The 20,941-nt window shown below is 36.0% G+C and overlaps 7 protein-coding genes and 2 non-coding genes across 9 annotated transcripts; 8 read left to right on the top strand and 1 right to left on the bottom strand.

Annotated features, from left to right (window-relative positions):
- Window positions 1-159: 159 nt before the first annotated feature.
- GCG1 (gamma-glutamylcyclotransferase) lies at window positions 160-861 on the top strand (the record flags this gene model as incomplete). Its single annotated transcript, XM_056222013.1, has 1 exon — window positions 160-861. One exon carries the CDS (start codon window positions 160-162, stop codon window positions 859-861), a length of 702 nt encoding a protein of 233 aa, XP_056081747.1.
- A 174-nt stretch (window positions 862-1,035) lies between these two features.
- On the top strand, window positions 1,036-3,297 carry RAD4 (Rad4p; the record flags this gene model as incomplete). Its single annotated transcript, XM_056222012.1, has 1 exon — window positions 1,036-3,297. One exon carries the CDS (start codon window positions 1,036-1,038, stop codon window positions 3,295-3,297), a length of 2,262 nt encoding a protein of 753 aa, XP_056081746.1.
- Window positions 3,298-3,561: 264 nt separating this feature from the next.
- Window positions 3,562-4,563, top strand: SPT2 (Spt2p; the record flags this gene model as incomplete). Its single annotated transcript, XM_056222011.1, has 1 exon — window positions 3,562-4,563. The coding sequence occupies one exon, from the start codon at window positions 3,562-3,564 to the stop codon at window positions 4,561-4,563; it is 1,002 nt and encodes a 333-aa protein (XP_056081745.1).
- Window positions 4,564-6,056: 1,493 nt separating this feature from the next.
- Smki_5.trna19R lies at window positions 6,057-6,129 on the top strand. The gene has a single exon. It is a non-coding gene; the product is annotated as a tRNA-Arg (tRNA).
- A 381-nt stretch (window positions 6,130-6,510) lies between these two features.
- Window positions 6,511-6,939, top strand: BUR6 (negative cofactor 2 transcription regulator complex subunit BUR6; the record flags this gene model as incomplete). The annotated part of the gene is made up of 1 exon (XM_056222010.1): window positions 6,511-6,939. The coding sequence occupies one exon, from the start codon at window positions 6,511-6,513 to the stop codon at window positions 6,937-6,939; it is 429 nt and encodes a 142-aa protein (XP_056081744.1).
- Window positions 6,940-7,862: 923 nt separating this feature from the next.
- On the top strand, window positions 7,863-9,518 carry SMKI05G2420 (uncharacterized protein; the record flags this gene model as incomplete). Its single annotated transcript, XM_056222009.1, has 1 exon — window positions 7,863-9,518. The coding sequence occupies one exon, from the start codon at window positions 7,863-7,865 to the stop codon at window positions 9,516-9,518; it is 1,656 nt and encodes a 551-aa protein (XP_056081743.1).
- Window positions 9,519-16,721: 7,203 nt separating this feature from the next.
- On the top strand, window positions 16,722-16,793 carry Smki_5.trna18E. Its single transcript has one exon. It is a non-coding gene; the product is annotated as a tRNA-Glu (tRNA).
- Window positions 16,794-16,916: 123 nt separating this feature from the next.
- COG3 (Golgi transport complex subunit COG3) lies at window positions 16,917-19,322 on the bottom strand (the record flags this gene model as incomplete). The annotated part of the gene is made up of 1 exon (XM_056222007.1): window positions 16,917-19,322. The coding sequence occupies one exon, from the start codon at window positions 19,320-19,322 to the stop codon at window positions 16,917-16,919; it is 2,406 nt and encodes an 801-aa protein (XP_056081742.1).
- Window positions 19,323-19,777: 455 nt separating this feature from the next.
- On the top strand, window positions 19,778-20,794 carry MYG1 (Myg1p; the record flags this gene model as incomplete). The annotated part of the gene is made up of 1 exon (XM_056222006.1): window positions 19,778-20,794. One exon carries the CDS (start codon window positions 19,778-19,780, stop codon window positions 20,792-20,794), a length of 1,017 nt encoding a protein of 338 aa, XP_056081741.1.
- Between the last annotated feature and the right edge of the window lie 147 nt (window positions 20,795-20,941).

Genomic DNA, 20,941 nt, shown 5'->3' with positions numbered 1-20,941 from the left:
TCTTTTTCTGGCCTCGCTAAGGAGCGGCATAATTCAGCGTTTCTTGGTAACGTTGAACGGCAAGGTCGTATTAATTATAAGCATAGTCTCGAGCTGATTCATTCGTGCAAAGAAGAACTAAGGCGTTAAGTTGTGGCCTATGAACACTTTCACTGCAAAATGACTAATGACAATAGTGGCATCTGGGTCCTAGGCTATGGGTCACTCATTTACAAGCCTCCGCCTCACTACACGCATAGAATACCTGCAGTTATCCACGGTTTTGTTCGTCGGTTTTGGCAGAGTTCCACCGATCATAGGGGTACGCCTGAGAACCCTGGTAGGGTGGCTACGCTGATCCCGTATGAGGAAATTCTAAGTCAGACTGGCTTTTTAAAGAATGTGAATCTTTATAGTCAGAGCGCGCCCATTCAGGGCCCAGACGACTTAATTACCATAGGAATAGTGTACTATATTCCAGGAGAACACGCCGAAAAGGTCAGAGGGTATCTGGATATTAGGGAACAGAATGGGTATACTCTGCACCAGGTTGAAGTGCATCTGGAGACCAACCGGGAGCACGAGGCAGAATTGGGTGAAGCACTAGAAAAATTGCCCTGCCATGATAAAACGGGTAAACGAGTTTTACTCACCACTGTGTATATTGGCACTGTTGACAACGAGGCCTTTGTTGGACCAGAGACCGTGGATGAAACTGCGAAAGTCATCGCTTCGTCGCATGGACCCAGTGGTTCTAACTATGAATACCTTGCCAAACTGCAGCAAGCGCTAGAGCAAATGGCCTTGGCAAAAGAACAAAGGGTAATTACCGACCATTATCTTACTGCTCTACTTGAGAGTGTCAATAAGTACTATAAATAAAGTACGTATATCTATATTGATAGAATGTATAGAGTACCTTTACTTTTCCACCATCTGTATAGTGCGGCGGAAAATAGAAAATGCGGTTGTTTATATATGCACGAGATCAGCAAATGGTACCGGGTGCAAAGTGGATAACAGACAGAGACATAACGGTTATATAATTCCTCCAAAATGGATAAAGATCTGCCGAAGGAATATTTTGAACTTATTAGGAAAGTTCTTAAAGAGAAAGAGACGGAAAACACGCCTTTGAGTGGTAGAAGGAGACTTAGAAGAAAGAATAAGCCCCTACCAGATGCCAAGAAGTTCAAAAGTGGGTTGAACGAATTGCCAGGGGAAAGCGTTGTTAGTGTGAACTTAGATTCTTCAGATGATGGTATCATTACAGTGCTGTCGGATGACAGTGTAGAGGAAATCCAATCATCTGAAGAAGATTATAATTCCGATGATTTTGAGGATGTCACAGGCGACAGTGAAGTAGCAGGCGTAAAAGATATATCTGTTGAAATTAAACCTTCTAGTAGGAATGTTAATGGCGCTAGAAAAGTGTGCCGCAACATGTGTTCCAACGATGAACGCAAAAGGAGAAAATATCTCCATATGTTGTTTCTAGTTTGTCTAATGGTTCATGGATCCATACGGAATGAATGGATTAACAGTAAGCGCATATCTAGAAAACTGAGTAACTTGGTTCCTGAAAAAGTATTCGAGTTGTTGCATCCTCAGAGGGATGAGGAGCTTCCACTCAGAAGTACGAGAAAACTATTAGATGGGTTAAAGAAATGTATGGAACTGTGGCAAAAGCACTGGAAAATTACCAAAAAATATGATGGCTTGGGGATGTATATGAGGACTTGGAAAGAGATTGAAATAGGTTCCAAGGACCAAAGAAAATTCAAGACGTTGACAAGATCTAACTTTTTAAAGGCCATCAGTAGAGGTTACGGAGATTCTGAAGTTTCGCTGCAGGGTTTTGTTGCTATGCTCCGAGCCTGTAATGTGAATGCTCGACTTGTTATGTCATGCCAGCCTCCAGATTTTACCAATATGAAGATTGACACTTCACTAAATTGTAATACTGCATACACAGATATGGTGAAGTACCCAATTTTTTGGTGTGAAGTGTGGGATAAGTTTTCTAAGAAATGGATAACTGTTGATCCAGTAAACCTCAAAACCATTGAACAGGTTAGAATGCATTCTAAGCTGGCACCAAAAGGAGTGGCATGCTCCGAAAGAAATATGCTAAGGTATGTGATTGCTTATGATCGAAAGTACGGCTGTAGAGACGTTACTAGAAGGTACGCCCAATGGATGAATTCTAAGGTAAGGAAAAGAAGAATCACTAAAGATAAATTTGGTGAGAAATGGTTCAAAAAAGTTATGAATGCTCTTCATCGTAGGAAGAGAACTAAAATTGACGATTACGAGGATCAGTATTTTTTCCAAAGAGATGAAAGTGAAGGCATACCAGATTCGGTACAGGATTTAAAAAATCATCCATATTACGTGTTAGAACAAGATATCAAACCGACTCAAATCATCAAGCCAGGATGTAAAGAGTGTGGATATTTGAAGGTGCATGGAAAAGTTGGAAAGGTTTTGAAAGTATACGCAAAAAGTGATATAATGGATTTGAGAAGTGCTAGACAGTGGTATATGGACGGTCGCATTTTGAAAACTGGCAGCAGGTGCAAAAAAGTGATCAAGAAACATGTTGGAAAGCTTAGAGGGGAGGTAGAAAAAGAGGATGAAAGGCTATATAGCCGGGAAGACACAGAACTATATACTCCACCATTAGCAGGCACAAATGGTGAAATCACCAAAAATGCATTTGGAAATATCGAGGTCTTTGTACCAACAATGATTCCTGGCAACTGTTGTTTGATTGAGAGCTCAGTGGCAATCAAAGCAACTAGGTTTTTAGGGGTGGAATTTGCACCTGCTGTAACGTCTTTCAAGTTTGAACGTGGCAGTACAGTCAAGCCAGTAATAAGCGGTGTTGTTGTTGCCAAGTGGCTTAGGGAAGCTATCGAAGTCACCATTGATGGAATAGAGTTTATTCAAGAGGATGATAATAGGAAAGAACACTTGCTTTATGCTTTGGAAAACTGGAATAACCTGCTGTTAAAACTACGTATTCGAAGCAAATTAAACAACACATATGGTAAAATTGTGGAGGAAGAACCCAACATATCTAAGGAACAAGATGTTGAAAAAAATGATGGTGATAATCATGTTTTTTTGGGTGGTGGATTCCTTCCTAATACAAACAATCAAGAAGTGCAGTCATATGACGAATCTCCGGAAGTGGAAGATAGTTTGGACTATGTTCCTATCAATGAAGAGAAGGAAAGTGCTACAGATGAGGAATTTGAGGAGAATTATTCGGATTTTATGAAAGAACTAGAAATGTCAGAAGAAACAGACTGAATTTTGAGAAAAGTCTCGGGGGATGCGAGATGAATTGATCTGGGCCAAGAGGACTTTGTATATACTTTTATAATGAATGAACCTGGGAATTTTGGTTTCCAACTTTTTCGTCAAACATGATTATTTTTGTCCAACTAATATAATACCACATGGATAGGTGCCACAGAGTAGCATATGAAACAGTATAATGAATAATATAATTAAACAACAACTTGACGAGCGGGGCATGAGCTTGAGTTTTGCTCAATTTTTAATATTCTAGTTATGAGTTTTCTTTCCAAACTTTCACAAATACGAAAATCAACGACTGCATCAAAAGCTAAAGTTCAAGATCCATTACCAAGAAAGAATGACGAAGAATATTCTTTGCTACCCAAAAACTATATAAGAGACGAAGACCCTGCAGTAAAGAGATTGAAGGAGCTAAGGCGGCAGGAGCTGTTAAAAAATGGTGCTCTGGCTAAAAAGAGTGGTGTAAAACGGAAGCGTAACAACTTGTCTGGATCTGAAAAGATAAAAGCGGAAAGGAATGATGATGATGAAGGTGGCCTTGGAATAAGGTTCAAAAGATCTATTGGAGCCAGTCATGCTCCACTAAAGCCAGTCATGAGAAAGAAGCCTGAACCTATCAAAAAGATGTCCTTTGAAGAGCTAATGAAACAAGCTGAAAATAATGAAAAACAACCTTCAAAGGTTATGTCACCGGAACCCGTGGTTAAGGAGCGTCCACATTTCAACAAGCCTGGCTTTAAAAGTTCAAGAAGGCCACAAAAGAAGTTATCTCCTAGTACACCGTTGCGTGGAACACCTTCTAAAGATAAAGGCATGAAATTATCAGAATCACCCAAGCCCGTTAGACTCAACTTGCCCACGAATGGACTTGCTCAACCTAATAGGAGATTAAAAGAAAAACTGGACTCTAAAAGACAGAAATCAAGGTATCAAGATAACTATTACGAAGAAGATAATGATATGGATGATTTTATAGAAGATGATGAGGATGAGGGCGATCATCGCAGATCAAAACATAACAATGGCCCTGGGTATGATCGCGACGAAATTTGGGCCATGTTCAATAGAGGCAAAAAACGCTCAGAGTACGATTACGATGACTTTGAAGATGACGATATGGAAGCTAATGAAATGGAAATTCTAGAAGAAGAAGAAATTGCCAGGAAAATGGCAAAATTAGAGGATAAACGGGAAGAGGCATGGTTAAAGAAGCATGAAGAAGAAAAAAAGCGTCGTAAGAAAGGTATTCACTAATAAATGGTACCGGATTTAGTATACGAACTTGAAATCATCACTACTGAAGTGTGGCAAACAGGTTTGGTTCATAATTGTCGCACCCTTGAAGCAAATTACATCAATGTTCCAGCGTTTATGTGAATATCCCTCAGAATTGTATTTTCTTTTTCTTTAGTTCCTTGTAGGACATTCTTCAAAAGTATCAGAAATGATAGGTATCAGTTGGGCCAGGATATATATCAGTTCTAAACACCCTCATAATTTTATAAAGTTAAGTATGTAAAAATAAAAATGCACGTTTAGTATTCTTTTCAAACCGAACTGAGATTTATTAGAGTTGTTGATGGGCATTCTTTAGGAAATATATTGGCATATCACGTCTTCTTATTAACATCTTTAATATGTGTAATATCATAGGTTACTTTAAAAAATATTTACATTTGGTTAAAAAAAGTTGTTTAAAAACCTAAAAGTAAACTTAGATGTAAGAATCGATGAAAAAATGCTTAATGCTTATTTTATACATTTTCATTCATTAAACTATTACATTATCAATCCTTGCATTCCAGCGTCCACTTATTTCGATGACCGCCTCTCACAACTTATGTCATCTTCTAACACCCTATATGATAATATACTAGTAACGTAAATACTAGTTAGTAGATGATAGTTGATTTATATTACAACAATAATTAGTTGTTTAGCAAGTTGTTATAATAAAGAATCAGCAGTTCTTTCTTAAATGATATAAGAGAGATATATAAAACATGCGCTGATTAGTTATGGTAAACCCAATGGTTCAAACATAAATTCGGAATATTGATGATAGGCTTTTTTGGTGATAACTCATTTTCTTGTTGTAATATAAATCAACTATCATCTACTAACTAGTAGTCATACTACTAGTATATTATCATATACGGTGTTAGAAGATGACGCAAATGATGAGAAATAGTCATCTAAATTAGTGGAAGCTGAAACGCAAGGATTGATAATGTAATAGGATCAATGAATAACAACATATAAAACGATGATAATAATACTTATAGAATTGTGTAGAATTGCAGATTCCCTTTTATGGATTCTTAAATCCCCGAGGAGAACTTCTAGTATATCTACATACCTAATATTATTGCCTTATAAAAAATGGAATCCCAACAATTACATCAAACTCCACAATTATCTCATTTCTTATATACTAGGTTTTGGACAATTAATAGATCTTTATCTTACAAGTGCAAAAAATTCTATAATTAGAATTTCCCTACCCCAATTTAATTGATATCATCATAAGAATGTTTGTATTCAATTACCCAACATTATTAGTATCATGTTAAAGAATCTCCTTCACCAACTACTCGAACTATACGAATAAATGTATAGTATTAATCACTTATTCCAACAATAAGTCGTTTTGAAAACAAGTTACTTCCCTAAGATAGTATATATTAGGATTGTCCAGAAACACTGCTATTATTTGAGACCTTATAACAATAATGTTAAAATTCTTGTTCCTCGTGGCCCAATGGTCACGGCGTCTGGCTACGAACCAGAAGATTCCAGGTTCAAGTCCTGGCGGGGAAGAATTATTTTTTCTTCTTGAACACCCTTCAGGTGTTACCCGAAATATCTATACAGGGATGTTTTCATGCTTTTTTTAGTGGCCGTGTGTTATGACGTTATAGGCGAAAGAATCTTTTTGTATTTAAGGAGGCGAATTTTTCACGCCGAATATTTCTTTTTTATTTTGTTCCAATCGCGTGATTATTTCTATTACCCTTAAAGCCAATAGAACTGCGAAAAGGGCGTGCAATGCATTGAGAAATAAAAGAGCAAAGGAAAAACGTATACAAAAAAGGATTAATTTTTTCTTGGGGGTTTCAGAGCCAAAAACGGAGAAAACAAAACGACACGAAAAAATAGAATTTGTAGGAGAACAATTACAGCAAGAATTATTCCATTTTAATGACAGACCAAGTACCATTAACGACGCAACTGCCACCAATAAAACCAGAACATGAGGTATCACTTAATAGTGGGGGTAGTGCAGTACCTAGCATAAACAGCAACTTGAATGACAACGGCCAGCTAAGAGACGTCTTCGACAGAATAAAGACACATTTCCCACCGGCCAAGGTAAAGAAAATAATGCAGACTGACGAGGATATAGGAAAAGTTTCACAGGCCACGCCAGTAATAGCGGGTAGGTCATTGGAGTTTTTTATAGCATTATTAGTGAAAAAAAGCGGGGAAACTGCAAGAGGACAAGGAACCAAGAGAATAACCGCCGAGATACTGAAAAAAACTATACTAAACGACGAAAAATTTGATTTCTTAAGGGAAGGTGTATGTGCAGAAGAAAGTCATACTCAAGAGGAGGAAGAGAGTGCTTAAGTATGAAAATGACGATGTAACGTAATGTAATATAAAACCAAATCTACATATATTATATTTTATTATAAAGGACAAAACGTAATCATGTACGTAGAGATGACGAACGGCGTACCTCTCCTATTTACACTGTACCTTTTTTTACATTCATGTACTACGGGTATGTCTAATCCCATCTAGGAGAACACCGGTGCATCCTTAAGGTTTAGGAATAGGTATGCATCACCCCGTACGATCCCCGGAGTGTGTCCCGCAGATGGGTGTGCGGATGCATAGCCTCCTATACGACCCAGGAACGAGATGCTGCGCCGCAGTCTTCGAACCCCCTTAATTAAGATTTTAGATATTCCATCTGTAAGCATCCTTCTAGCTGTGCCTTAATTTTCCAGACAAAAAAGAAATGAGGAAAAAGAAAAGCTAATTTTCTTTCAAGTGCCAAAGGAAGTGGACGAAGGGCTAGCTCGAGGATTCTTGCAGCAGCAGAATGAGGAAGCGTGAAAAATCGTTAAGGTTCTCGTAGGTTGCGCTGCGTTGCGTTCGAGATACCAAAGAAAGCATATTTTGCAAAATACACTGATAAGTAAGCTTTAGCGGTCTGGTTGTTGGTTTCTTGTCTTTGGTTATTGCGTGCTATTAATACCTCAAAAATACAAACTTTGGAGTATAATATGGACCTGTTCCTTTTGTTTTTGTTTTCTATTCACACTTGGCTTTGTTTTCCTGTATAACTGTTTTATATATCAGTAAGCTATTCACATTTATCTTAGACCACATAACCGAAGGAAAGCTACAACAAAAGATTTGTTCATCGTTATAAATAACTTTTTCTTTTTTTATTTTCTGCTGTTAAACAATAGAATCTGTTCTACGAGGCTAATTACATAGTCCCAACCGCTCGTTACTACTTCCACTCACTCTTAATTAATATGATACAGCAGAGTTCTGCGTCGAGAAGAAGTTTACATGGCAATGATTTTCGCACACTGACGCCTTCAAGGGGAGATTCTTTGAATATTCCTAGGGCTGTGGGTGCTAGATCTGCCTCCACGATAGATCTGTTCTACATACCAGATGCCACCATCTCAAGAAGACACTCCACCCTAGTGGCTGCTAGGCCAGACAATAATAGTAATGGCGCGCTGATGCACCAATACAATAAGCCTAATTTTGCTTCCTCCTCGACTTCATCTCTACCATCGACCAAAAATCGTCCTTCTCGCTATGAAAAAATGTATGATAATAATAATGCCCCGGATTACAGAACCCACTCACAATATAACTCTAAGTCAAACTCGTCTAGGCGCCACTCCTTAATGACGATTCCGGAAAAATACTCAGGTAGTCGCTATAGTCTCCGATCATCCCCACCTACCTATTCAAATCCGCGTGTTAGAAAAGAACTTACACCTTTCCAGTTACAAAGGAGGCAGATGAAGACTGCCTTCCAATTCCCCAACGGTGAAAACTTCACACCAAGAAGCCAGATAGCAAGCTTCCCACCATCTTCTTCGACTCTTCCTGACTCCCCTTCTGCTTCATCGTTTCCTTTGACACCAGCTGGAAGCTCTCCTTCACCGATGGATAACTCTTGCATCGCTCCCACCAGTGCTAAACTGTCTCATGAGCAGACCGTTGCTACCGATTCCAATAACAGCACCGAATCTGAGTCTCCGAAATCAATCAGATCGAATTCTAAAAAGATATCTCATTTCTTCAGGAAAATCTGGTCGTCCAAATCTTCTGGTTCTACGGATTCCACTGAAGAAAATAACAAGACAAAGCAGAAAAGGAAAAATCCAGATAAATTTGTATCGGAACCAATTACGTCTCTCGAACAGCCGATCGAAATACAAAAAACAAGTTCTTCTATTGTTAATAACCAAGAGTTTGTTTCACCGCTATTAAGGGACTCTGGTATAGTACAAGATTTGACTGCCCTTGGAAACAGAAATAAAATACCGGTTCTTCCTCCCCCTAGATCGCCCAATAGGCCCACTTTATCTGATAAACGAACCACAAAATTGTACTACTGTAACCAAGATTCGCTTCATGAAGATATTATTGCTCCAGCAGAAAAGACTACCGTTTTTCTGAAACGTTTACAGGGTGAGTGGTCTACCATCTATTTAAATAAATTACCCATAACCGCATCCGTGCCATCTTCTCTTTCCACTACTACTGACGCAGCCAACTCTTCCTTCATAAATTCTCCAACATCATCACCAGTTCCCTCCGCATCGTCCTCGTCATCTTTAGTTTCTCGTGGACCAATCCATTCCATCTCTTCTTTAGGATCATCAAAATCTAAAAATGCAGTCAAATCTTTACGTTTTGCTAATGAGATTTATGTGAACGATACGTGGTCCTCCGTGGATTATTGCAGATGTGACAACACTTTTTTAAATAATTTCTCTAAAGTAAAAAGTCAAGACATTGTCAATCCTTCCACTTTTGTCGGCAATAATCTTTCATCTACTAAAAACATATCTAATATTGAAATTAAAATGGAGGTGAATGAGTTCAAAAGAAAGGAAATGCGCGTTCATCAAGATAGCGCTAGGTATACACATTACTACCTCTAGTAGAGTTATCAAGTTTTTTTCTTCAATTTCTTTTCTTGTGACTCTGCTATATCTACTTATATATTCTACTTTATTTAATATGCATCAAACTTTTTCACATTCATTATGCTTAAGATAATTATTATAGCAGGTTTAGTTTTATAGTCTATCTTTCTATCTATTTCCTTTAAGTTGAAGTTTTTGCAGCGACAATCTCTGTAAAACTAGCGCACGAGCCTTCTTCAAACAAAGAACCTCATTGTACTAAATATAGAATTGGAATTGAGAAACAAATGAATTTTGAGATAATTATTGAGATTTTATTGTTGATAAAGGCAATATTATTTGGTATATAGCATATACTAGAAGTTCTCCTCGAGGATATAGGAATCCAATAAATGGAACTCGTAATTCTACATGATTCTGTATATGCTTTTATTGTCATTTTATATTGAGATAATAGTGGAGTTTGATGTAATTGTTGGGATTCCATTTTTTATAAGGCAATAATATTAAGTATGTAGATATACTAGAAGTTCTCCTCAGGGATTTAGGAATCCATAAAAGGGAATCTGCAATTGTACACAATTCTATAAACATTATTATCATCGTTTTATATGTTCTTATTCATTGATCCTATTACATTATCAATCCTTGCGTTTCAGCTTCCACTAATTTAGATGACTATATCTCATCATTTGCGTCATCTTCTAACACCGTATATGATAATATACTAGTAATATGACTACTAGTTAGTAGATGATAGTTGATTTATATTACAACATATATGTTGTCAGTAATTGATCCTATTACATTATCAATCTTTGCATTTCAGCTTCCACTTATTTCGATGACAGCTTCTCATAACTTATGTCATCTTCTAACACCGTATACGATAATGTACTAGTAGTATCCCTACTAGTTGATAGACGATAGTTGATTTTCATTTCAACAGAAGGAACGACTTATTCTTAATCTATATAAGAGAGGTATATAAAACACACGCTGATTGGGTGTATTAAACCAAAAGGTTCAGACATAAATCAGAGTGTTGATGATAAGAATTTAGTGTTAACTCATCTTCTTATATACTAAGTTCTGGACAATTAATAGATCTTTATCTTATTAGTGCAGGAAATTCTATAATTAGAATTTCCCTACTCCATTTAAATTGGTATCACCATAAGAATGTTAGTATTAATTTACTCAACATCATTAGTATCATGTTAAAGAATGTTCGTCATCAACTACAACAGTTTATATGAATAAATGTATAGTGGTAATCACTTATTCCAACATGCCCCCTTAAAGATATATTATTGTACTCCAACAGATATATGCTATGTGTTTGGTTCTTAAGTAATTTTAATTATCAATAGTCCGTTGAGGCCAAAATATCCTGTGGTGTTATCTGATTTTTCAATACTTTAATAAATCTATCAAAATCAGATATTGAGACTGGTTTGGTAAGTAAATCTGCTATATTATCTTTACCTTTTATTTTTATTAGTTTTATAATCTTCTCTTTTATTTTCTCTTTAATTATTTCTGTTTTTATCCATGTGAACTTCTGTTTGGGTTGTAGATAGCTCCGATTTAAACCTTCGATAGCTGGTTTTGAATCAGTAAGCATTGTAAGTTCCTTATCTCCACCTTCTCTGAGTTCTGTTAAGGTTGCCTTCAGTGTTTCTGAGTCTGCATAGCCTTCATAGATAGCATGAAGTTCTGCTTCAGTTGAGGATACGCACTTGTTTGAGCTTTTATTTGAATAAACATTGAAGATATTTTTTCCATACCAAATTATAACACCAATTCTTGATTGTGCATCGTATTCTGTTCCAACTGATGCATCTGTGATAGTAGTAATTTTCTTATCTTTGTTAAGATCTCTATCATAGTGTATTCCTATATTCGTATGTTGTACCAGGTATTGTATGATTTTATAAATCATGTAGAACACCTGTTTATGAGGAAAGTTTACTAATCTAGCCACCTTTTTAACCGCAAATTCAACATCATATCTACATTTGTACCTAACATAGTTAAGTTCACCTAATAGTTGCTGTAATTTCAACACACCGTCTTTGTATTCCTTTTCGGTCATTTTTAATTCTCCGTTTTTAGGATCAATCTTGTATATTGATATGTGTGGAATTGACCTTTTTCTAACCTTATCCAATTCCTTTTTATATTTCTCACCCATTTTTTCTATAAATGATTTTAACGTCAAATCAACCGTACCAAGTTTTTTGTTATAGATCAAATCCATTCCTAGAATATCTGTATCCAAAATACCATCTATTAAGGTACCAGTAATTTTTAATTCAAAGGTTTTTTTTAAATTGTTTATGAAATCATCTAGTCTTTGTTCATCACTTGCTGCAATCACACAGTCATCAACATAAACTGCGATCATGAGTTTTTTATCCTTGGATTGGTATAGTCCTGGAGTATAAGTATTATCTTTTAATCCAACACTATTTAGATATCGTCTAAGATGGTCGTTCCATTCTTTAGGACTCTGTTTGAGACCATATAGTGCTTTATCTAGTTTAACAACGCATCTTCTGTCATGAGGGTGTGGAATGTAAATGTCTTCTTCCAGTTTAGCATATAAGAACGCATGGTTAATATCTAGTGTTTTCATGAACATATTCCTATTGTTTGCAATCATCAGAAATATTTTAATGTGGTTATGGTTTAGGGATTCTGTTCCAATAACGTTATACGTGTCTGGTGTCTGGATATCACCTCTACAAACAATTCTTGCTTTATAGATACCATTTCTCTTCTTTGAGAATATTGTATTTGTCGGAATTATTAAATTACTGGGAACATCAGATCTGTTGTATTTGACATCAACGTCAAATACTTTCATATCCTTGAGATTCTGTAATTCTTTCCTGTATGCCTCTTTATAAGCATGTTTTTCTTTGAGATCAGCATTTCCTGAAATAGCTTCATTGTAGTATATGATTTTAATTCTCGGTGCAGAACTTGTTTCTGTGTTATCCGGAAGTAATTTAATTATATTCTTTCTCTGACGCTTATTGTCTCTTTCAACCATGTCATGAAACGAGGTCCTGTTTTCAACAGGCCGCTTTCTTTTCTTATTCAAAGAATTAAACGTTTTATTCAGGAATCCAGCTTTGTTTATTGCTGGTTTTTCTGACTCAATTGTTTCATCTGTTATTATTGATGATTTTAGTGTAGCATTCGATTTTTCCGCTTCGCTATTTTCCATCACTTGTACTAACTCTTCATTATTACCTTCCGATGAGATACTTGTATCAGAGTTATTTTTGTTTTCTACCTTGTTTGATTCAACATATGTTTGGTCAGTATTGTCCATAACATTTATAACCAGGGGCAGGTGATGACTTTCTTCGTGAGTAGAATAGTCATCATTTTGAACATCATTGTCCTTTAATGATGTAACATTTGATTCAGTTTGAACATCTACGTATTGAGAGGTGTCATAACTTGAGGTTTTTGAATCTAAATCTTGTTCAAGTAATACTTCTGGATCAACAATGTTTTCAAATAATTCTTGTTGTGATTGTAAGATATTATCATCTGTTACATTGTCCTTATTACTTGCAACTGTAACTGATTCATTAGTAGGATCATGTGAAATATAATCGCTCTCATCTTCTGATGATTCCTTGTAATTTATTTCCTTTCCACTGATCTTCCTATGCGTTCTGCTAGCAATATTATCATCATTGTTGATGTTTATGCTGTTCTGGCTTCCCACAAGGTTCTCTTGTAGTGCCGTGGGGACTCTATAAACATTTTCATCGAGAATATCCTCATCAGTATTACTTGATTTATTAATTTCGTTTCGATCGCTTTCAGTAGTGATCTTTTCTTTTGAGTGAAGATCTGAATTTATATCCATGTTTTTTACATGATTGTATTCGTCTTCTTCCTCTTCTTCTATGTTAGCAAAGACGTAGTCTAAATTACCTTCTAGATTATCACTAGGAGATGGGTACTTAGCATTTAATTCAATCTGAGCTAATTCTTCTGTGGTGAACAAGTCTGTAAGTAGTGTAACTTGTTTATGGTCATCTTCGTAATTTTCCAATGCATCATATAACCTGGAAACAGCATCTGAGTTTTCTGCTTCATTGATGGAATCTGATCTACTTTGATCATCTGGGTATATGTTCTGTGTGTTCCTTAATATTGGATCCACTGCATAGTCTGGAATTGTGTAATTATCTGAAGTGAGAATTTTTTTAATAGATGGTACAAAAAATTTGTATCCGTGACTATTAGGATCTTTGCATAATATTATAGCACGAAGTCCTGATGGTTTTAGTTTATTGTGATTATGATTCCAAATTATTCCTTGTTCTCCGAAGGGTAAAAAGGACATGAATCTCACTTTCACAGGTTGACTAGAGATTGCCTGTAGTGGCAGTTGACCTGTGGCTTTGTTTTCTAAACAATTGCGTACATTGGTAGCAGATGTCACTGCGTGTTCCCAAAATTTAATACGTAATTTACTATGTTTTAACAATGTTGTTGCATCAGTAACGATAGTTCTGATGTATCTCTCTGCTCTTCCATTGGCAGCATGATCTTGTGTAGCAGAAAAAATATGATGAATTCCTTTTGAAACAAAATATTTTGCTATCTGATCATTTGTAAATTCAGTTCCTTGATCTGAATTGATTTCTCTGACCTTTCTGTCAAATTGAGTTTCCACATACTGAATATTTTTCTTGATCTGAGCCAAAATAGTTTCAGCATTTTTGTTGTAATGTGTGGAGGTGATACAATATCTTGTATTGTTATCAACCATAATAAGCATGTATCTTTTCGTATCCGAGTTCGAATTTGATACTGGACCAAAGATATCCATGCACCACGATGAACCTGGTTCATGATCGATACTGTGTTCGTTCATAGATCCTTTATAATGGTTCCTTCTCGTGGCTTTTGAAACTTTACAAGTTTCACACCAAAATTCATTTGGTTCTTTTATTAAGTCAAGATTTTCTTCATAATGACTATGTTTAATGGAGTTTTTAATCTGTTGAATTCCTGTATGTCCCATTCTATTATGAGCATCATGTAAGGTTATCGATTTTTGCCTTTGCTTATATCTTGAGGAATCGGTAGGTTTGATTGCGTTGATTTTTGAGTCATCGGAGGAACGGTCAATCAAATCACTCATTTTTACGTGAATTACACCATTGATTATTTTTGTCTTGATTGTTACATCTTGATTTCCCAAGGTTGTATAGTTTTTACTTAATACCATATCAGTACCTTTTGCTAGTTCATAGCAACTTATTATTGTAGATTCTTCTTCTGGAACAAAGTATGTTAATAAACTATCATTATCAGTACTATTTCTACTGTTCTTGATTTTAACATAACCATATCCTTTAGCGGACACTGAGCTGTTTTTCCCAATACCAAAGAAACGTGTACAACCATTACTTTCCTGATAATTATGTATCAAAGTTTTGTCATTTGTAATGTTTACTCCTGAACCAGTATCAATAATTACCAGCCTTTTTCTCTGGTGTATTTTGTTCTTCTTCTTTTTTTTTTTCAAACGTTTTAAATGGTTTTGCTCTTTGCATACCTTGCGAATAATATGTTTTTGAGAAATTTGTCGTGCCAAGCCTAAGCTCTTTGTTGGGTATTCTTCTGCAGTTTCTTGAACAGTGTAAAACAGATTTGCAATATTTGCAGTTCTTTTCAATTAAATCGTGACTCATTGGACTCAAATCAACTACTGTCTCAATAACAGTATTGATTAGGAATTCTTCGTGGCCAATATCTGAGTTATGTGAAACGTTGTACAACCGTTGTTTCACTGGATTTCTCAATGATTCATGTAAGGTTCCCAGAATTGCTTCTTGTAAGTAATCTCTGAGAGTTGGACAATCTTCACAGCATTTTGAAAAGATCCATTTTTCCATTAACACCAACTTTTGCAGTTTATTCATTAGTAATTCAGAGTCCCTGCATGTTGTATCCACTAAAACTTTTTCCCAAGCTTTAATTCTAACTTCTCTTCCATGGAGACTTTTGTATTTTGTTTTTAAACCATTAATAATCTTGAAAATGTTACTTGTAGTTGTGTTCATGATATCTAAATTTTCATTTAATCCTTCTTTGATTATCTTGCACAATATTTCATTCTCCCGAGGGTCAATTTTTGTGATCTCAGTATTGAAAACATCATCAAATTGATATCTTTTGGTAAATTTTCTAAAGTTGTTCAAGAATAAAGGAATATCCTCAACATTACTTGTCGTATAGTCAAAAACACAATCTTTCGGATAAAACCTTTTGTTTGTTGAAGTTAAGGTATCGTATAAATAATAGACCCCTGTAGCATCTATATGCTCGTGTAGGATATTCTTATCATCTTTTATTTCGAGTGATTGTATCTTTTCGATTAAACTCTGAATTCTATGCTCGACCTTTTCAATGGTTTCTTCGAGTTTTAGTAGTCTTTCCGCAGTTATTTGAATATCATCCGTCTCGGAAAGCTTTTCCTCTTCTTGTTTCAAACCATTCAAAATGTTCTCAAACTTATGTAAACCTCTTTGATATTGCCGTACTTGATCATCTTTAACAGTTAAGTTATTCAACAATGATTGTGCATTATTGGCAGTACCATTTCTATTGACTTTTGATTGAACCTGCGTAGAAATGTTGTCGTCAGTAACATTTCTTGTTTCATTCCTCACTGGGGTCGCCATGTTGATAATTAGTAGTTTAGTAAGTTGTAATAATTAAGAATAGTCGTTCCTTCTTAATCTATATAAGAGAGGTATATAAAACACACGCTGATTGGGTGTATTAAACCAAAAGGTTCAGACATAAATCAGAGTGTTGATGATAAGAATTTAGTGTTAACTCATCTTCTTATATACTAAGTTCTGGACAATTAATAGATCTTTATCTTATTAGTGCAGGAAATTCTATAATTAGAATTTCCCTACTCCAAGTAAATTGGTATCACCATAAGAATGTTAGTATTAATTTACTCAACATCATTAGTATCATGTTAAAGAATGTTCGTCATCAACTACAACAATTTATATGAATAAATGTATAGTGGTAATCACTTATTCCAACATTATCAACAGTTTTCATTCCAACAATAATCGATGATATTTCAATACATCATAGTTGTTATTGTTTAAAGAAGTGTTTTTAGATTAACGTCTTTATTTTTTGTAAATTGGATCCGATATAGTGTAACGGCTATCACATCACGCTTTCACCGTGGAGACCGGGGTTCGACTCCCCGTATCGGAGTATATTTTTATTTTTTAGGAGCCTCCTTTTATTTTAATATCTTTCTCCCACCAGGAAAAAACTTCGTCGATGTCAAGTTCACATATATACAAAGATTAAAAAATATACAACGTCCTTGTTAAGCTATTTTGTTTCAATATCTATTCTACCATTTCTTAAAAGATCTGCAACTTCTTTGGCAAAAAAGTCTGTGAAGACGTCCAAATACATAATATCAGCAACTTTGTTTCTAGCCAACTTTTCGTTTTCTGCCAATTCAGTTATAGCTTCGTAATATTTTGCATAGGATTGCGTAATTAACTCCTGCACCGCATCCAACAGGTTGATAACAATTTCTTGATCGTCGATATAGTTCAGTATCTGTTCATATATTCTCGGTAATCTGGCCTTTATATTTCCTCTTAGTTTTAAGTTTTTGGCCAATAAGTCCTCATCATTCTTAATATCTAAAGTATTATCAATAAGTTCCAAAGAAGTATTCTCAGTAAAATCCTTAATGACGTTTCTTAACTCAGATATTAGTTCGGTACGTGCATCTACCATATTGTTTACCACTTTGGGAACCAGTTCTCTTGCCAATGTCAATATTGAAGATGATTTTGTTTTCTTCAAGACGTTTCTACCATTTTCTTTGAGTGATTTGAAGAACCATTCAACACCAGAAAAATCCAAATAAGTTTCATTAACTGTATATTGAATATTGAAGTTCTGTATGGAGTCTCGTAACATCAATAGGTTTTTCAAGTACGCCAATGAAACATCCAAGTTGTTAATATCGGATTTACCCGCTGATGTTTTCATTACCATGTCATAAGCATTTCTCAAGGATATGATACAATCATGGACAATATGGTGGGCCAAATCATCAAATACCACGGAATTAATCATTTCATATATTTTGGATAACAAAGCTAAGGTCTTTAACAAGGGCGGATAATACGTCTGCAATTGAGAAAATTTATAAGAAGAATTTTCTAAATTAGTATATGTATCATTTGTATCATTGGAGTAAGTGGACAACATGTCTCTATTTTTGAATGATGCTAAATACGATTCTAACAAGGAATCCGAACCGTTTCTAGTAGCAACAGTATTTTTATTATCACCGTTCGTGCTGGTCTTCGGTCTTCCTCTTCTATTTGATATCATGAAGACATCTTTTGTTGGCTTATAGCTTAGAATATTTTGTTGAACATAAATTTGAACTCGTAAGATCAATCTAGCTTGCAGCTTTTGGACAATAGGTTCGAACAATTTATCGTACTGAATATCAGTAAATTGCTTCAAGTATTCTTCAGAACCTTCTTCAAATTCATAGTATGGTGCAAACAAAGTTACTGAGTCACACAAAGTGGAAATATCTGTCTCTTTCAGAACTTTAATTCTTATAGAGTCATAAAGTGGTTCACATAGTTGTAAGAACCACTGGTTAATCTTGAAACGACATTCTTTTTCAGGGAAAAATTCAATAAAAAGCTTATACTCATTCGCACATAACTGCTGAAAGTAAGTTTTACCATCTTGAATAAATTTAACCAGATCTTGGTCCTTATCTTTAACACTAATTTCGTCAATATGTGACCAAATGACCGGGGTTAATAATTTCAAACGTGTTTGAAAATACTGATTGAAACACTCATATAGAATGGAATTCAATTCATCGTGGTATTTATAATAAGCCTTATCGTTGCTTCTCTTGACAATTTCCGACACCTGCGTTTTGAAAGTATCACTTATAGTAGAGAATTTACTATACAAGAAAGCGTCTCTTGTACTTGATGGTAATCCCACTAACAAGTTCTTATTTTTGGTTTTATCCAAAATTTCCTGATTTGTTTGTTTCAACAGGTTATGCAAAAAATGGGATATCAGTTCACAGGCTCTGATCAAGCATTGCTTGAACTTGATTCTATACGCCGCGGCATCTTTAAGCTCGCCATTGTCATCTAGGAATTGCAAAGATTCATCGATAGTCGCCAACATCGTTGAGAAAGAACCTTTCTTGACAATAGAAGGAGAACTAGCATGATTCAATCGGCGCATGATAGGATCCAGTACTTCAAAATAATGTAGGGTCCTGGGAATCGATTCAGTAAGTTTGCTTAGCCGAGACTGCTCTGTGTAGATTGTCTTCGTTTCATCAATGAAAGCCCCCGTCTCCTGCGAGATTTCCTTGAATTTTTCGATGGAATCATTCAATTGATCATTGACTTGGCGTGTTTGATCGAGAACGACCTTATATTCGCATATCTTAGCGTTTAACTGGTCCAAATAGCTGTTATAATACGAGTACTTGTCCGTCTTATTCATATTCACAGCAGATGTGGCCTCAGACTCATAAATACCAGAACCGCTTTCTGAACCATCACCACTCTTCAAACTATCAGAACTCTCCACAGCTAAGGATAGTTTCTTAAGCTTATCAAATAGATACGAATCGTCTAGTAAGCCCACAATGGTCGGAGCGTCTGATGTGATCGGATGTGACGCAATATCCCGGACCAAAGAATTTCTTCTACTTCTAACCATTTCTAGATACGTGAATCACGCGTTAAATATTACAGTGCTATAACATCTTCTAGGATTGTTCATTATGTGACTATATAGCCAAGATACTTTGTATAATGGTCGACAAAACGACCACTTTCCAGCAGGGTAACAACAATATTTACCCTTATATTCTTTTTTTTGTCTATATTTCCATGACTGGCTAGTATTCAAGGATTACAAGACTAAGGATTGAAGAATTTTGGTCTCATTACTACGTCGCCATACAGATGCAAGTCTTGTTGCAATACCTTGACCTTTGAACTATCAGACCAATTTATTGATGAATTATGCTTCCTTTTTTTTTTCAACTTTTTCACTTTCTTCGAGCGATGGGAACGAGAATCGCGAAAATTTTCTGTCTAATTGAAATGAAGCAATGAGCTGTTGGGGTTGCTGATTGCATGGAAGCAAAAACTACAGCCAAAAGAACCTGTATGAATAACGTGAAAAGAATAAAGCTGAATTACAAGATGGCTAAGCAAATTTGTACACATTCCGGATCTTTCCATGCAGATGAGTCGTTGGCTGTATACATGCTAAGATTGCTTCCCGAATTTAAAGATGCCAAGTTAGTCAGGTCGAGAAACCCTAAGGACTGGGAGGCTAGTGATATATTGGTGGACGTCGGTGCCCAGTATGATGGCGTGAAATTTTTTGACCACCACCAGCGTGGTTTTTTTGAAACTTTCAACGAGAAATACAAGACCAAACTTTCGAGTGCTGGCCTAATCTTCAAACACTATGGTCGTGACATTATCAAGACCATATTGAAGGACAAAGTTACCAGCTCCGATCTTGATATATTGTATGACAAAGTGTACAAACAGTTTGTCGAGGCGCTGGATGCAAACGACAATGGTATTAGCAAGTACACCATTCCTAAGGATTGCGATCTGGAACCCAACTTTAGGGACAATGCCATCAGCATCCCTGGGATCGTTTCGGGCATGAATCCAAACTGGAATGAAGACAGCTCAGATGAGTCTTTCGACAAATGCTTTGCTCGCGCAAGCAAGTTTATCGGCGAGGTCTTTGTCACTTTGGTGAAAGGCTACGGTGAATCGTGGCTGCCAGCCAAGGCCCTTGTGGCACAAGCGATTGATGAAAGAATGAATGTTGACAAGAGCGGCAAAATCATTGTCTTGCCTCAGTTCTGTCCCTGGAAGGAACACCTATACGAGCTTGAAAGAGAGAAAAATATCGAGAAACAAATCGAGTTTGTTCTCTTCACAGACTCCTCTGGTGCCTGGAGGGTCTCTACTGTGCCTGTCAACTCTACTTCTTTTCAATTCAGAAGAGGTTTGCCAGAACCATTAAGAGGCCTCAGAGACGACGAGTTGAGTACCAAGAGTGGCGTCCCAGGATGCATCTTCATCCACGCAGCAGGATTCATCGGTGGTGCCAAGACGAAAGAGGCTGTTTACGAGCTAGCCAAGATGTCTTTAGTCTAGGCTTAGACAAGCCCCTAGTGCAATTATTCGTTTATTCAATGGCATTTAACAGTATTTAACAAGTCCTCTATTTATTTTGTATAGTAAGTAAATCTCTAACGCAAGCAAAAATCTTGTCGCCGCGAATCCTGAAACATACTCCCTCCC

The sequence above is a fragment of the Saccharomyces mikatae genome (genome assembly GCF_947241705.1).
Source record: "Saccharomyces mikatae IFO 1815 strain IFO1815 genome assembly, chromosome: 5".
In the NCBI taxonomy this organism is placed as follows: Eukaryota; Fungi; Ascomycota; class Saccharomycetes; order Saccharomycetales; family Saccharomycetaceae; genus Saccharomyces; species Saccharomyces mikatae.
The sequence above is the reverse complement of the archived record's forward strand: the minus strand, read 5'-3'. Positions and strand labels throughout refer to the sequence as shown.